Source organism: Dermacentor variabilis, chromosome 3, assembly GCF_050947875.1.
Source record: "Dermacentor variabilis isolate Ectoservices chromosome 3, ASM5094787v1, whole genome shotgun sequence".
Classification (NCBI taxonomy): Eukaryota; Metazoa; Arthropoda; class Arachnida; order Ixodida; family Ixodidae; genus Dermacentor; species Dermacentor variabilis.
The window spans coordinates 214016384-214034110 of record NC_134570.1 but is presented as its reverse complement, the minus strand read 5'-3'; the positions used below and the strand labels follow the sequence as shown (position 1 = coordinate 214034110).

Below are 17727 nucleotides of genomic sequence, written 5' to 3'. Positions count from 1 at the left end.
CTAACTATATATTCCCACGCTGACACTCATGAAGATAGCGGAAAATGTTCTCAAATTATGCAGTCCAATCAACGAAGTAACACAATTTCTGGGTCACGATATGTCACCCGTATGTCACCCAGAAAGCTTCATCAACCCTGGGGTGGTATAATGTAAAACTCTTGCAACCGGCTTTTATTGCGACAGCAATTATATGGGCACTCCAAGCGCATTTCTGCCATCGGCATCGGCGTGACGTTCCATGTAACATCTAGGGGAATTAACATTGTCGTCGCACGCCATATGCTGTATGTGCGAGTGAAAGCGTCCAAGGGTGTGGCCGCGCCATACCTAGCAGCCACCGGAGCTCAACGCCACCTGCCCCCTGTGCCTTATGCGCAACGGAAGACGGCGCGCTTCCTCCCTGCTTTTCTCCCTTGGGTGCACAAGATTCAGCCACCATCGTTCGCTCACCTTCACACATGCAAGGGAGAAAAGTGGGGAGGAAGTGCGCCGTCTTCCGTTGCGCACAAGGTACAGGGGGCAGGTGGCGTTGAGCTCCGGTGGCTGCTAGGTATGGCGTGGCCACACGGGCCCCATGTTGAGAGCGATCTCCAATGGGGACAGAGTGCAAGTGCCGAAAGCTTCGTGTGTGCTGTGTTTTCGCTGCTTAGTTTGCACTAAGCGAGAGGCAGCACAAAAGTCAATTCACTTTTTGCTGCTGCTATGCTTCCTCACTACAGCATTATAACAGTGAGTTTCTGCGGTCATCTTGCAAGAGGTGTTTATGTTTGCTTGCGCCCAGGTGACACCATGCTTCTTAATTTAGTTAGTAAGCGAATGTTTACATACAATGTTTGCAAGGGCTCTGTATTGGGGCCACTTTTACTTTTAGTTTATATTAATGATATTTCAGTGGGTATTTCATCACATCTTAGACTGTTTGTGAATGACTGATTGTGTACAGACATAAGGAGTAATAGTGACGTTACCCAGCTGCAAACTGACTTGAAATGTGTTCAGGATCGATGCTCTATGTGGAAAATGAACCTAAATAATACAAAGCGTGTCCACATTTCTTTTACAAGGAAACGGACGCCAATGGAGACTCAGTACCTCTTAAACAATGAGCCTGTAGAAAAAGCAGTTAGATATAAACATCGAGGTGTAGTCTTTTCATCCAATTGCTCACGGAATGCGCATGTAAGCGATGTGGTTGGGAGAGCTGGAAAGGCACTAAATTTTATACAACGCAACATAAAAAAGATAGCCTATCTAACATGTGTTCAAGCTATACTAGACTATGCCTGTGCCGTATGGGATCCTTCGCAAGTTACACTGATTTATTAAGTAGAGAAATTTGAAAAACGGGCCCCTAGGTTCGTCTTGGAATGTTACTAGAGGGGGGAGAGCTGCACTCAGATAAAAAATGAACTTGAGTGGGAACTGCTTTCCTTGCGCCGACAAAAATTGCGGTTAAGTTCTTTTTCCAGATATTTTATGATAAAACAGGATTAACAAAGAAAAATACCTTAAAGAACCTCATTACCGTTCATACAGAACTGACCATGTTTTCAAAATAAGGGAATTGCATACCAAGACGGACCTATTCGTAAAATCCTTTTTTGTTAGAACCATAAAAGAATGGAACAAGTTGTCTCAAGTGCAAGTGTGTTGTAAAAATGAAGATTTGTTTATGTCAATGCTGTAACCCCCCTGCTGTAGAGCCTTTGGGCAATGCGGGGTAAGCTTTGAATAAAGAATAAAGTACACGGCCGATAAAGCTACTCTCCTTACTTCGTATAGTTGTCTACTAATTTGCTATTGCAGTCGATGCTTTGCCTTTTGGGCGAAGCTGCGACTTTTTATTCCAAATGTGACACTAGTGTCAAAATGGCTCAGGCCTCACCTAAATAGGCATAAAAACAGATTGCAATAGTTTTACGTTATACCAGCCCTGGGGACAGAGACGCCCGCTCGCGCTGCAGCGAGCGCTTCCCTAATACTTGATTTGCTCGCAGCACCCACAGCCTACTTTTTGTTGTTTTGCTATAGGGAGCGCCACACCACTCGGCCCACTTGACAGCATTCTAGTGCACTCTAAAACAAAGCCACCCTGTCCGTTCTGCCAGCAGCGACGAGTGCATGGCTGCGCGCATGCCGCCCACTTGCCGGAAGTGCCAAAAAGTTATAAGGGCAAAAATTATGAGAAAACGTGCGGGAGGCATCGTCACGCTGAGTGCAGCATGTGAAAGGCTGCACTCTTTTTTGAAGAGCGAATCCGCTTGCTGTTTGCAGCCACTGCCAGAGCACACATGCCGAAGCCGTTGTGGCGCAGTGTGGCCGAATTTCCATCAATTTTCTGCATTTGGCACAGTTTAGTGCAGGAATTTGCATATGTGTCAAAATGCAGCAACTGGCACAGGATTGAAATTACTCAGGAGTGGGACACCCCTTAGTAATTTGCTAAGTTATATTTGCTTAGTAATTAACCAAGCTATGCTAATTAACTTTTTCATCATTGATCTTAAGTGGCTCAAGCCAATTAGCAGCTTGGAGTCCATTCTTGACGTAAGCTGAGCACAAAAATTTTCATCACACAAGAAAGCGATTGAGGAATGCACTCAAAGGAGCATCATGAAATCACCATCAAGCAATCGAAAAAAGCTCAACAGTCCAGGTGATGCTTGATTAAGTGACCATTGCCCCGGCCTCCTGATTAACTTGACTGGAAAAACAATTGTTCCAGATGAATGGTGGTACTATCACAAATTTCTCTTCAACTGCAAAAGCTCTCCTTCATAATCCTCCACTGCCACTTCACGGCATTTTCGGGTGAACAACAATTTTCCCTTCATGAAACTTCTTTCGCGTAGTGGACCTCCACAGAACTTCCCTTCTAATGCACATTCTTACGTACTTTCACAACGATTGAGGAATCACTGGGTCATACACGTGACAAACTTTCTAGGTACAGCAGAAAATTTTATGGCTGCTTTGAACAAAAAGAAAATGTTGCCCTATTTGATTAGTTTGAGCATATGGGAAAATACTGTATGTTAGCATTTGCATTTGTTGCCTTTGGCAAAACCCAGGCCAGTATGCTTCAGAACAAGAGTCCTGAGTGGCATGATTGCAACAATTCCAATTGCTTGACAATGTTGTTGTTGCCACTGTTTCTAATGTATTGTGTGTCATTTTAGTGAGAAATTACACAAATACACGCGAAATACAAATGTGTGATATTTGGAGTAAGTACAGTCTTGAGAATCTTCTTGCACATTCTCCTGGTATTTCATAAAAATACACGGCATATTAATGAGCCTTAAATACCCATACAAGTTAAAGCACTGCGACGTTTCTAGTATTACAGGTGACTGTAGAGAGTGACAAGGGTGTCCTCGGAGGAAGAAGTCCCGTGGTGTATGAAGCCCTAAGGCATACTCAGCTCGAAGCCATCTCGGATTAAATGCTGAGACCCACCTTGGGGAGGTTGGTGGTGCAGTGCGACGAGATCTCCACCCTGATATCGCTGGCGCAATCCTCTTGGTTGCCCTATGAGAAGACATTGTCCAGTTAGTGGCGTTCGAGTCAAGTTTTTTATGCCAGTTTAATAACTCAGCACAGCCAAGGCATAATGAGTAGCTTTCACTAAAACTTACCTGCAAAGCAGGCGAAACAATAAATGTGACCTGCTCACCTAATACATTATGGGATAATCTTTCAAATGTGCCTGAACAGCAAATGATTCAACCCATAAATGTCACTTAAAGGGGTACACGGGTCTTGGATAGGAAAAAATCGCTAAAAAGTCGAATGGACGTAAGTGCCACAGGTTGGCAGGATGTGTGCCTTTCTCAATGTAGGCCCCACATGCCAAACGCAAGCTTTTCAGGACTTCACTAGCGGATGGCTTGCACAGTTGTGGGGGCCTTGAGCACATTTGGAGATGCATGTGCAAGAAAAGCACTGCAAAGGAAGGAAATAGATGGCGACGTGTTCCCGGTTCCTGCAACCGCTTCCAGCAGCTGCAGTACACCACAGCCCTACCTTTGAGATCGGTGCTCACTAGTCCAAGGAAGCTGGGAGGTGAAAATTGGAGACCCTCTAGCTATAGGCTCAACTTCTGTTAATTCAGCATTAGTTCATTTGTCTACTTTGACAGCTCACCCATGTCTGGAAGTCTCACCAGTTGCCAATTCTTATGCACAGAGAACTTGTCATCTCAGACATTTGGAACATTCACACATACAGTTGTTATGAACAGCACCAAGACATAAAACGCTGTCAAGTATTGTAATTTCCGGACTATAGAATTTCTAATGAAAATTTTTTTTATTGGACTGTCCAAACCTAGCAGCTAGACCTCTGGGGGCAATTAGTTATCTGTTGCAAAACTTATTACACTTTCGACGTCTAACTTGACATTCTTCAAGTGCTCAACTACACCTACGCTGAATACTAGTGGCAGGTTTGGAGCACAGCAAACTTTTCTACCCTTTTTGGAGCATGAGTGCTCCAATGGCAGATATCAAGTGTATCTCAAGCCGAGATCACTCCACAGAGCAGTTAAAACCACTCCATAGAAAGTTGTGGATCCATCTGGAAGCCTGCATGATGTAGTGCCTCCACAGCCATTGGCTGGAACGTTCGTGAGGCAGACAACATAAAGTAAGATAGTACCACACAGCATGCAAGCGATTCATTGTTCTGCTGCAGTGATGGACAACGATTCAGATCATATTAGCATATGATATTTTTTTTTCTTGAGGAAATCACAACTCATAAAACAGTGAAGATGTAACTGGCTTAAATGACAACAAAGACCTTTATCATTTGCAAACGGATGTTTGACGATCTGTTCTGTCTCGGCGAACCAACAAGGCCAAAGAAATGAGCAAATCAATGATGGTGATAGCAAGCATGCAAGGCATGTGCTGCAGTTGTGCAGTGTAAACTGCAATCCGGAAGCTACCAGGCATCACGGGTGTCTTACATGACAATGAGTGCATATGTGCTGCAAATGTAGTCTTAAGAGTTCTTTGCACATGTTCAAGGGTGAGCAGATGCGCAAGAACGCCGCCACCGGACGATGACAGCGGTCAGGGATCGCATTGCAAAAAGCACAAGAAATGCCCCAGGAATGCCATCACCTGTAGATGTCGACTCAGTTAAACCGCAAGACACTTGCAAGAACTACTATCTTTGCAACCTTTACAACTGTCTAGGCTTTCAGCCATATTTTCTACGGACTTACCCAGTAATAAAACAGATGATACCTCAATATCCTCATTGCAACAAATATACGTAATGAAAAGTAGAATCCCTATAATAAAGCAAATCTTTATAAACTTTCCATGCCTACTTTCCTAATCATTAGATAGGCACAAAATGGCAAAGTATTGCCATCTCGTGCATTTGCATGATGATGATTGCATGACGTAGGTACATGGGACAAATTTTCGATGGAGCCCGGCATAAAACATGTTAGTTTTAAAAGAGTATTTATTGTGTCCTTCCAACTAAGGCTGAATTGCAATGCAAGATCCGGAGTGGTCTCCAACCAGTTTCCGTCCTCCAGTACGCGGTACTTGCTCTAAATCTGCGCATGGAACACTTGCTCTCCAGCAAGGACAAGCCACACAACCGCATGCAGAAAAAATGGCATTCTTCAAACTGAAAATACACTTGTCCGCTTTTCTAAATGACAAATTTGGCTATCGGCAGGCCCTCCGTACCAGTGCCTGACCGATGGCATAATTGCACGTGGAACTTACTTGCTGCATGAAACTCGAATGCAAACTCTGAAGAAGTTCGAGAAGCAATGCCTCTAGCAAAATAGAAAATTGGGCGTGTCCTTGTAGTATTGATTCTTACTCTTTGCTGTACTCCACTGTGGGTCACTGCAGCAAAGCAATGGACTGCAGCACCCTTCTACAAACTAGTGACACAAGTACACTCCCTGATAATAATGTTGCAGGAGCAGTCAAAGTACTGCCAGTTGGATGACAGCGACAACCTGGCAAACTACAGCTTTGTATTCATTGCGGCTGAGGTTACTTATTACCTTGTCATACATTGGGTGACTTAGCATAGGTTGACCATTTTGAACTGTAGTGCAAAAAAAAAAAAAAAAAGAAAAAGAAAAGGATGGAGCATACGAGGAGAGGAGGCACGCACATGATTGCTACTCTCACTCTAACGGAATATTTATTAGGAAATCAAGAGCTTAAATAAATACCACAAGTACACATGCACGCGCAGAAGATTTCTTTCACAAGAAGCAACTAAAAAGAATGTTCAAATAAAGATTATTTTCACAAAAACCAGAATATTAGAATCAAGATAGCTGCAGGTGCTAGCAGCACATCATCTGCGTGGTAACGCAAACTGTTGGTTTGACAGTGCCAGCGTTTATAAAAACAAAAATCATGTGCAGTCTGCACGTCAAGGTAGTTCACCCAGTGCAAAATGTTAGTCTGCAGGATGTACACCAGAAAATATAGGCACTGTTATTATTACCCGAGAAAGCAGCCTCAAACTGATGCTACTACAAGGTTTCTCATGCTTTTTTTGTCAAAGACCCTGTGTATCTTTACTACTAACAGGTAAACAAACCCTTCCTTATTTTGTGTCGGTTGAATTGCTCACTCTGGGCAACATGCACACTTCAGGCATGTCACCAGAACAAAGTCACGTGTACCATTGAGGAGTGCATGTGATACAAGTGCATGTCTTGACACTTGAAGGAAAATTACTGAAGAAGATATTTTCATAATGGTTTACAGAAATGCAACAGAGAGAATGCTATATCCACTACAGTGCTTTCTCCTGACCCAACTAATGCTTGAGCTGAGCTGCTTGCAGGGCACAAGAATAGTTCATAGCCGGGAGACTTGCACACTGCAAGGACCGCATCTGAATAAAAATGGTGCTCAATATCCCGCCTTTGCTAGAGTTCCTTTGCTACAAAACATTAGAGGTCAGAAAAGTTTAAGGCCGATACAAGCTCGAGCCATCTAGCACTGCAAGCCACACTGGACGTGTGCAGTCGTGCGAAAAATCGCACGCCAAACACTTGTGTGGCTTGCGGCGCTGGGCAGCTTGAGCTTGTATCGGCCTTTCCTGTCCCTAAAAGCTTGTGTCCCTCCGAGGTAATGTTTGTGTGTTCCCCTTATTAAAAGTGCTTCTTCAGAAGTAAATCTCTTGTCGGAATTCAGGTGACAGCCTCTGCACCTCACCGGCAGTTGGTGGTCAAGGACATCGTAGATGGGCTCGTACAGGTGCTCGTAAGTGGTCGATGATGAGCTGCTGTCATCCACCTGCACCAGCAAATAGGAGATGATCACACTGAGCATCAACTAGCGAGAAATAAGACTTTCAGCAGCAATTAGCTCACAAATACAACAAAATTGCTGGGCCTACGCAGTTTAGAGCTTCTCATGGTGTGGTAGGACTTCCATCAAACAGTGCTAAAAAAGGTCCACTCACCATCTCCCAGGTGATGTCCTCATATGGCTTGTCGCTCTCTGCCGTGCACCACGGTGGGTCACTGCACCAAAGCAGTGGATTACAGCACCCTTCTTTGGACTAGTGGCACAAGTAGCCGCCTCTAAAACAATGTCACAGGGTAGTCAAAAGGACTGGTACTGCCAGTTGGACGACAACAACAAACTGACTGGCAAACTATAAATTTGTTTCCATTGCAGCTTGTGCTATTTATTGCCTTGTCATAAATTGTAAATATGGTAAAAACTCATTAATCCATATTTCACGGGAAGTAAAAATTGTCAAAACTCAGTGATTAAGTGAATGTTGAATAATTGAGGGCATCAAGAAAGCTGTAAACAAATGCGTACTACATCAACACGCTTTCATTTACTGTATGAATCAACAAATGCTATTTATATTTTGCACAGAACTGGTGCAGAAGCTGCAGTTCCCTTGATCTCGTTTTTGATTAGCAATCACAGCGGCAAAGGCATTGCAACTTTCTTCGCAGCGCAGCCGTGGCATGCGCCAAATTCATTCGAGACACACTTTTGATGTCTGTCCATCTCAATGTAGCCAACACTCATGATCCTCGACCGCTTTGCACCGAGTCAAAATGAAACTACTGTTTGCTGCAACTGCTGCAGACAAAACTGTGGTCACTATCAACGCGATCATGGAGGGCGACGAAGAACTACTGGAGGCATAGGGCTACCGTATGTGCCAAGTCAAAATGAAACTACTGTTTACTGCAACTGCTACGGATGACACTGCGGTCGCTATCGACACAATCACAGACGGTGATCGTGACCTTCTGGAGGCACACGACTGCCATATGCACCGAGCCAACACAAAACTACTGTTTGCTGCAACTGCTGCGAGCATGGCGGAAGGAAAACTGAGGAGAGGCCCTACCCCCTCCGCGAGCTAGGAGAAAAGCGTGGAGGAAATGATGTAGTAGGTTCTCCTTTTTCTTGCTGTTCTTTTATTTCTTTTACTGTAGCGGCTATGCTTTCGGGCCACAATGGCGGTTTTGTTATAGTTCTGTGCACACACACGTGTTGCTCTGTAGTTTTCATACCGTGGCAAAGGCACCGTGTGGGCAGGTTTGCGTTCGTCTGCATGTTTTCTTGCACTGTGTTGTCTGGACCGTGCTCTCCCGGATGTTGCTGTACCCAGGTGGGACAGGAGGAACTACAGCTCGTGAAATGAAAGCGCATGAAACACTGTACGCAATGTATCGCGCCACGGCAATGGACATGGACGAAGAAAACATCTACAAGAAATTTTGGTCCCTTCGGCGGAATCATCTTAACATGCCAGTGCAAGTCGAAACCGATGCGTTTCCGAATCTGTACAGTGAACGCCTTGCAGGTCAGTGATTCCTGCTCTTGACAGCACGTGGTGCATTTGCGGCACGTAGAATATGCGTTATGCAAGAATGCATAGTCCTGGTTTTAGAACATTGCCATTCAGTAACTTGCTTTTGTAAAAATTAAAACACATGTTGCTTAACTGTTGCTTGTTTCTCACAGTACTCGCGACAGCACAAAGTCTTTTAGGCAGAGTGAGTTCAAAGTTCATGCACACCTGCACAGGTGTACCATGATACACGTGCTGATTGAGCGTTATGCAGAATATGTGCATTTTGCTGCCCTTGGCACCTTTCGCCGGCCAGTCGATGCTTCATCCGGGAAGATGGGAAAGAAGCAGCTGCTTTGACTCAAGGAACGGATCCTCCCTACCGCAGGCGTATGTAATCTGTGTGCGTGAGAAGCGCAGGAAAATGAAGATTAGCGGATGCGCTGCAAGAGTGAGCAAGGCTCCACAGAATGTTCTCCCGTGAACACATCAAACGGCTGTTCCATGGTCACACGTCGGCTGGTTTTACGCGTGTACTGTTCTGCACCGTGCGCCGGCTATCACAAAACTTTTGTTCTGTGAAGCTTTATTTAGTGTGGGAAGAAGGCACCTCAGGCTGCAGTCAATGAATCTAAACGTGGAGTCAGAAATGACGTTCTGCCTCCTCGCTGGCACGCTGTCGTAGTGATGCGTGGCCGCCCAAAATCTGTACGACGATTTCTAAAGCCACAGCAAGAATATGTGCTTGTGCTCATAAACTCCCAATGGATCGTAAATGGGTCAATGTGTCGTACTTGTCTCCAGTGCATTCTTGAAGTGCAGTGAGAAAGCGTACATTTTTTTCGTATCGCCATACGTCTAGCTCGCAAGACCATCTGAGAGCCCCAGGAACCCCAGGCAGAGAAAAGCAAGTACAAGGCAGCGATAAAGGCGTCCTTCTTTAAAAACATACAAGAATCGGGCAGCGGCCGGTACCTGAGGTTGATGAGAATAGTTCAGGTGGCTGGCCTTATAAAGCATGTTTACTTTCATAAAAGTCGGTAAAAGAAGCCGATTCGACTTCATGGCACAATTTGCGAAGTTCATTATGAACTTCTTTCAACATGACTTCGGCAGCGGTAATGCAATGAGATATCGCGATTACATCCTTTTGTTTAGTATGGCTGCGGAGTGCGCGCATCTGAGCAGCCCGGTTGCGCGCAGCGCGGGGTGGTTTCGTGAGAGATTTAAACAAGAGAGGAGAACTGACTCTATATGATGGCGGAGCAAAGCCAACTTCCGGCTTCACTTAGCTTCACAAAGAGTGACGTCAGGGCCCCTCCTCAGTTTTTCTTCCTCCACTGCTGCGGACGAAACTGCGGTTGCATTTGACACAATTATGGACAGCGATCGTGACCGTTTGAGTCAGCGAACGCGTCGAGTCAAAACAAAACTACTGTTTGCTGCAACTGCTGAGGACAAAAGTGCGGGCGCTATGAACACAATCATGGACGGCAATCATGACCTCAAGGAATGCAACTGCCCTATGCTCCGACTAAAAACGAAACTACTGTTTGCTGCAACTGATGCAGACAAAACTACCGTCACTATCAGCTCAATAATGCATCATGCATGGCGATCGTGACCTTTTGGAGGCGTGCGACTGCCGTACGCATCGAGTCAAAACGAAACTACTGTTTGCAGCAAATGCTGCGGATGAAACTGTGGTTGCTATCAGCGCGATCATGTGTGGCGATGGTGAACTTCTGGAGGAATGCGACTGCCGTATGCGTCGAGTCAAAACGAAACAACTCTTCGAAGAAACTGCTGTTGATGACACTACCATCGCTATCAACGAAATTATGGATGATGACCGTCCACTTCTGGAGAGACGCGGCCGCCGTATGCACTGAGTGAAAACGAGACTACTGTGTGCTGCAACGCCGATTTCCATTTTGTCAACGCACAGACATGCAACAGGTGTGCCATATTTGCCCGATGCTTGTGTGAGCTGCGAGAAAGATATCTGAAGACTGTGCCTAGGTATTACGGAGGAGTACGCACTTTGCTTCGTTTGCCCCTAGCCAAAGGCAAGGGCAGTACTCACGAACCAGCGCTTAATTTCCGTTCAAACCTGATCAATGCGGCCAATACAGTCTGTAACAGGGAAACCTAAAATAGAAGAAATTCGCAGTAACAACGTGTTGTTATTAATTGGTGTGCAGCTGCTAAAGCATTATCTACATAATCCCCCAACCCTGCGCTTCGCTCCCTTTGGCAAGAACCCTCGGTGTAACGCCCAGCGGTGAAGCAAATATGAAAAAAATACTGCAGAAGTGATATGAGGAAATCATATAATGCATATTAAAAAGATTAACAAGAAAGAAAATCCAATCTGTGAAGGTGGATGATCTGTGAAGCTGTTCAGTACACAACACAGAGGTGACACAGAATTTTGAACAAAGGTACAAACTTATTTACCGTGATTTTTATATACATTCGCGTGGATGATGAGGAGCCGGAGGTAAATAGACACGCATGACGTTTCGACGGGACCGCTACCACGGGACAGCGGAAGGGAAGTAGACATGCAAGGGCTAAGAACACCGACGAAAAGAGGGCGCTGCAAACGTAGACATGGCCAACGCAGGTCAAAGTGTAGTATCTGTTATCTGCTTAATATCTGATACATGTTCTATTTTGATGCAAGATATTAAACTTATTTCTGCAAGTTGTTGGAGTGCTTGAAGCCTGCTTCACCTCCGAGTTGGACCCAGTATTGGATTATCTCTGGGATCGGCCCATGGTGTCTGCACACGCAGAACAAAAATGCACAGCACCCTATAGCCATAAATTGCTTCACTCTAAAACATGTTCACACAAATTCGGACGCCTTCCCTCCCTGTGACCGCAACGTCATGAAATATGAGTGGAGGAGAGCTTATACTGGAGCTTTTTATCATTGATTGCGCATTGGTGTAGTGCAGCTCGGCTACGGAGAAACGGACAAAAGCTTGTCCCTGTCCGTAGTACCTAAGCGCAGGCTCCACATTTTGCTCTTGTACCACGCACGCTGGAAAACACAGCGTATCCCTCTCGTGTTTGTATAGTTAACAAAATGGAAACACGCTGCCACAACAGCTGCAGGCGATCATGGATGGCGACAACGCACTTGTAAAGGCACGCAGCCAACGCTGTGTTATCATCATCAGCCTGGTTACGCCCACTGCAGGGCAAAGGCCTCTCCCATACTTCTCCAACAACCCCGGTCATGTACTAATTGTGGCCATGCCGTCCCTGCAAACTTCTTAATCTCATCCGCCCACCTGACTTTCTGCCGCCCCCTGCTACGCTTCCCTTCCCTTGGGATCCAGTCCGTAACCCTTAATGACCATCGGTTATCTTCCCTCCTCATTACATGTCCTGCCCATGCCCATTTCTTTTTCTTGATTTCAACTAAGATGTCATTAACTCGCGTTTGTTCCCTCACCCAATCTGCTCTTTTCTTATCCCTTAACGTTACACCTATCATTCTTCTTTCCATAGCTCGTTGTGTCGTCCTCAATTTGAGTAGAACCCTTTTCGTAAGCCTCCAGGTTTCTGCCCCGTAGGTGAGTACTGGTAAGACACAGCTATTATATACTTTTCTCTTGAGGGATAACGGCAACCTGCTGTTCATGATTTGGGAATGCCTGCCAAACGCACTCCAGCCCATTCTTATTCTTCTGATTATTTCCGTCTCATGATCCGGATCCGCCGTCACTACCTGCCCTAAGTAGATGTATTCCCTTACGACTTCCAGTGCCTCGCTGCCTATTGTAAATTGCTGTTCTCTCCCGAGACTGTTAAGCATTACTTTAGTTTTCTGCATATTAATTTTTAGACCCACTCTTCTGCTTTGCCTCTCCAGGTCAGTGAGCATGCATTGCAATTGGTCCCCTGAGTTACTAAGCAAGGCAATATCATCAGCGAATCGCAAGTTACTAAGGTATTCTCCATTAACTTTTATCCCCAATTCTTCCCAATCCAGGTCTCTGAATACCTCCTGTAAACACGCTGTGAATAGCATTGGAGATATCGTATCTCCCTGCCTGACGCCTTTCTTTATTGGGATTTTGTTGCTTGCTTTATGGAGGACTACGGTGGCTGTGGAGCCGCTATAGATATCTTCCAGTATTTTTACATATGGCTCCTCTACACCCTGATTCCGTAATGCCTCCATGACTGCTGAGGTTTCGACTGAATCAAACGCTTTCTCGTAATCAATGAAAGCTATATACAACGGTTGCTTATATTCTGCACATTTCTCTATCACTTGATTGATAGTGTGAATATGGTCTATTGTTGAGTAGCCTTTACGGAATCCTGCCTGGTCCTTTGGTTGACAGAAGTCTAAGGTGTTCCTGATTCTATTTGCAATTACCTTAGTAAATACTTTGTAGGCAACGGACAGTAAGCTGATCGGTCTATAATTTTTCAAGTCTTTGGCGTCCCCTTTCTTATGGATTAGGATTATGTTAGCTTTCTTCCAAGATTCCGGTACGCTCGAGGTCATGAGGCATTGCGTATACAGGGTGGCCAGTTTCTCTAGAACAATCTGTCCACCATCCTTCAACAAATCTGCTGTTACCTGATCCTCCCCAGCTGCCTTCCCCCTTTGCATATCTCCTAAGGCTTTCTTTACTTCTTCCGGCGTTACCTTCGGGATTTCGAATTCCTCTAGACTATTTTCTCTTCCATTATTGTCTTGGGTGCCACTGGTACTGTACAAATCTCTATAGAACTCCTCAGCCACTTGAACTATCTCATCCATATTAGTAATGATATTGCCGGCTTTGTCTCTTAACGCATACATCTGATTCTTGCCAATTCCTAGTTTCTTCTTCACTGTTTTTAGGCTTCCTCCGCTCCTGAGAGCATGTTCAATTCTATCCATATTATACTTCCTTATGTCAGCTGTCTTACGCTTGTTGATTAACTTCGAAAGTTCTGCCAGTTCTATTCAAGCTGTAGGGTTAGAGGCTTTCATACATTGGCATTTCTTGATCAGATCTTTCGTCTCCTGCGATAGTTTGCTGGTATCCTGCCTAACGCTGTGTTATGCACGGCAGTAAATGCAAGAATAAAGGGCAACTATAGGCACAAAGCGTTCCGCCCTTCGTGCACGATTTCGGCTGATGACTATGGCGATGCGGACCCCATCGCTTTGTTTTGGCTGGACGCTGCCACCATTTCTGCTCTTTTGCGTCACACATTCGCAGCACTCTGTACTCGCTGAGCTCCCAGTGACGGTCGAATTAACTGGTGGGTGGCCAAATATGTTCAAATTAATTGTTCAAATGAAGTTCAAATGAAGGTTGTACAGGTCTACGCCCCTACATCCAGTCATGATGACCAGGAAGTCAAAAGCTTCTATGAAGACGTGGAATCGGCGATGGGTAGAGTGAAAACGAAATACACTATACTGATGGGCGACTTCAATGCCAAGGTAGGCAAGAAGCAGGCTGGAGACAAGGCAGTGGGGGAATATGGCAAATGCACTAGGAATAGCAGGGGAGAGTTATTAGTAGAGTTTGCAGAACAGAATAATATGCGGAAAATGAATACCTTCTTCCGCAAGCGGGATAAACGAAAGTAGACGTGGAGGAGCCTTAATGACGAGACTAGAAATGAAATAGACTTTATACTCTGCGTTAACCCTTGCGTCATACAAGATATGGACGTGTTCAGCAAGGTGTGCTGCAGTGACCATAGGATGGTAAGAACTCGTATTAGCCTAGACCTGAGGAGGGAACGGAAGAAACTGGTACATAAGAAGCCGATCAATGAGTTAGCGGTAAGAGGGAAAATAGAGGAATTCCATATCAAGCTACAGAACAGGTATTCGGCTTTAACTCAGGGAGAAGACCTTAGTGAAGAAGTAATGAACGACAATCTTGTGGGAATCATTAAGGAGTGTGCAATAGAAGTCGGTGGTAACTCAGTTATACAGGATACCAGTAAGCTATCGCAGGAGACGAAAGATCTGATCAAGAAATGCCAATGTATGAAAGCCTCTAACCCTACAGCTAGAATAGAACTGGCAGAACTTTCGAAGTTAATCAACAAGCTTAAGACAGCTGACATAAGGAAGTATAATATGGATAGAATTGAACATGCTCTCAGGATCGGAGGAAGCCTAAAAGCAGTGAAGAAGAAACTAGGAATTGGCAAGAATCAGATGTATGTGTTAAGAGACAAAGCCGGCAATATCATTACTAATATGGATGAGATAGTTCAAGTGGCTGAGGAGTTCTATAGAGATTTATACAGTACCAGTGGCACCCATGACGATAATGGAATAGAAAATAGTCTAGAGGAATTCGAAATCCCACAGGTAACGTCGCAAGAAGTAAAGAAAGCCTTGGGAGATATGCAAAGGGGGAAGGCAGCTGGGGAGGATCAGGTAACAGTAGATTTATTGAAGGATGGTGGTAAGATTGTTCTAGAGAAACTGGCTACCCTGTATACGCAATGTCTTATGACCTCGAGTGTACCGGAATTTTGGAAAAACGCTAGCATAATCCTAATCTATAAGAAAGAAGACGCCAAAGACTTGAAAAATTATAGACCGATCAGCTTACTGTCAGTTGCCTACAAACTATTTACTAAGGTAATCGCAAATAGAATCAGGAACACCTTAGACTTCTGTCAAGCAAAGGACCAGGCAGGATTCCGTAAAGGCTACTCAACAATAGACCATATTCACACTATCAATCAGGTGATAGAGAAATGTGCGGAATATAACCAACCCTTATATATAGCTTTCATTGATTACAAGAAAGCGTTTGATTCTCTCGAAACCTCAGCAGTCATGGAGGCATTACGGAATCAGGGTGTAGACGAGCCGTATGTAAAAATACTGAAAGATATCCATAGCGGCTTCACAGGCACCATAGTCCTCCATAAAGAAAGCAACAAAATCCCAATAAAGAAAGGCGTCAGGCAGGGAGATACGATCTCTCCAATGCTATTCACAGCGTGTTTACAGGAGGTATTCAGAGACCTGGATTGGGAAGAATTGGGGATAAAAGTTAATGGAGAATACCTTAGTAACTTGCGATTCGCTGATGATATTGCCTTGCTTAGTAACTCAGGGGACCAATTGCAATGCATGCTCACTGACCTGGAGAGGCAAAGCAGGAGAGTGGGTCTAAAAAATTATTCTGCAGAAAACTAAAGTAACGTTTAACAGTCTCGGAAGAGAACAGCAATTTACAATAGGTAGCGAGGCACTGGAAGTGGTAAGGGAATACATCTACTTAGGGCAGGTAGTGACAGCGGATCCGGATCATGAGACGTAAATAATCAGATGAATAAGAATGGGCTGGGGTGCGTTTGGCAGGCATTCTCAGACCATGAACATCAGGTTGCCATTATCCCTCAAGAGAAAAGTGTATAATAGCTGTGTCTTACCAGTACTCACCTACGGGGCAGAAATCTGGAGGCTTACGAAAAGGGTTCTACTTAAATTGAGGACGACGCAATGAGCTATGGAAAGAAGAATGATGGGTGTAACGTTAAGGGATAAGAAAAGAGCAGATTGGGTGAGGGAACAAACGCGAGTTAATGACAACTTAGTTGAAATCAAGACACGAAATGGGCATGGGCAGGACATGTAATGAGGAGGGAAGATAACCGATGGTCATTAAGGGTTACGGACCGGATTCCAAAGGAAGGGAAGCGTAGCAGGGAGCGGCAGAAAGTTAGGTGGGCAGATGAGATTAAGAAGTTTGCAGGTACGACATGGCCACAAATAGTACATGACTGGGGTTGTTGGAGAAGCATGGGAGAGGCCTTTGCTCTGCAGTGGGTGTAACCAGGCTGATGATGAATCATTAAATAGCACATACGCGTGCCGAGACCAGAAGAGGAGTTCGAATTACCTGATTTTCCAAAGTAACGAGACTTCACGGCTATATATTATCGCCATAATTATAGGAGGAAAGCTTTTATATTTCCAGGGGGGGCGACCAGCTTTCCGAACTACGTGTATGTATGATTGTATGTATGTATGTATGTATGTATGTATGTATGTATGTATGTATGTATGTATGTATGTATGTATGTATGTATGTATGTATGTATGTATGTATGTATGTATGTATGTATGTATGTATGTATGTATTATGTATGTAACCCGCCGTGGTTGCTCAGTGGCTATGGTGTTGGGCTGCTGAGCACGAGGTCGCGGGATCGAATCCCGGCCATGGCGGCCGCATTTCGATGGGGGCGAAACGCGAAAACACCCGTGTGCTTAGATTTAGGTGCACGTTAAAGAACCCCAGGTGGTCAAAATTTCCGGAGTCCTCCACTACGGCGTGCCTCATAATCAGAAAGTGGTTTTGGCACGTAAAACCCCAAATATTATTATGTATGTATGTATGTATGTGTGTATGTGTGTGTATGTATGTGTGTGTGTATGTATGTATGTATGTATGTATGTATGTATGTATAGGTCATCTGTCGGAGAGGAGGAATAAACTTTTATTTTGGAAACAGTATTCTGGGGTAAGCCCCGGTTCTACTCTCGGTGGGAGGTCTCCTCATTCCAGGAACCCTCTGGCCAACGCTGCCTCGTTGGCCCTGGCGACGAGGCGTTGTTGTTGTTCCAGGTCCTCGGAGACTAGCTTGGCCTCCCACGTTTCTATGAGGTCTTCACTTTGTCTGGCGTTGCAACAGCCTCTCGGTGAAGGCAATGCGTCTTTGTCTAGATGCCATGGACATTCGATAATCAGGTGCGCTAAGGTGTCCGGTACGCCGCACATTGGGCAGTGGTATCCTTGTAGCGTTGGGTACAGTCTATGCATGATGATTCCGTGGATGTAAGTATTACTTTGCAGTCTTCTGAGTGTAGTGCTTTCTTCTTTGTTGAGC

General features: G+C 44.9%; 1 protein-coding gene and 1 pseudogene across 5 annotated transcripts in view; one reads left to right on the top strand and one right to left on the bottom strand.

The window, feature by feature from the left end:
* Positions 1 to 17727, bottom strand: part of Exn (Ephexin) — a 197379-nt gene that overhangs the window by 102387 nt on the left and 77265 nt on the right. For all 5 annotated transcript variants that reach the window (XM_075686831.1, XM_075686833.1, XM_075686829.1 and 2 more), the window contains exons 5-7: positions 7471 to 7531; positions 7221 to 7301; positions 3463 to 3534 (exon numbers count right to left, since the gene is read on the bottom strand). In XM_075686831.1, the coding sequence (XP_075542946.1) occupies positions 3463 to 3534; positions 7221 to 7301; positions 7471 to 7531 (214 nt within the window). The remainder of the gene's footprint in view (positions 1 to 3462; positions 3535 to 7220; positions 7302 to 7470; positions 7532 to 17727) is intronic.
* LOC142576809 (U2 spliceosomal RNA) lies at positions 11449 to 11621 on the top strand (annotated as a pseudogene).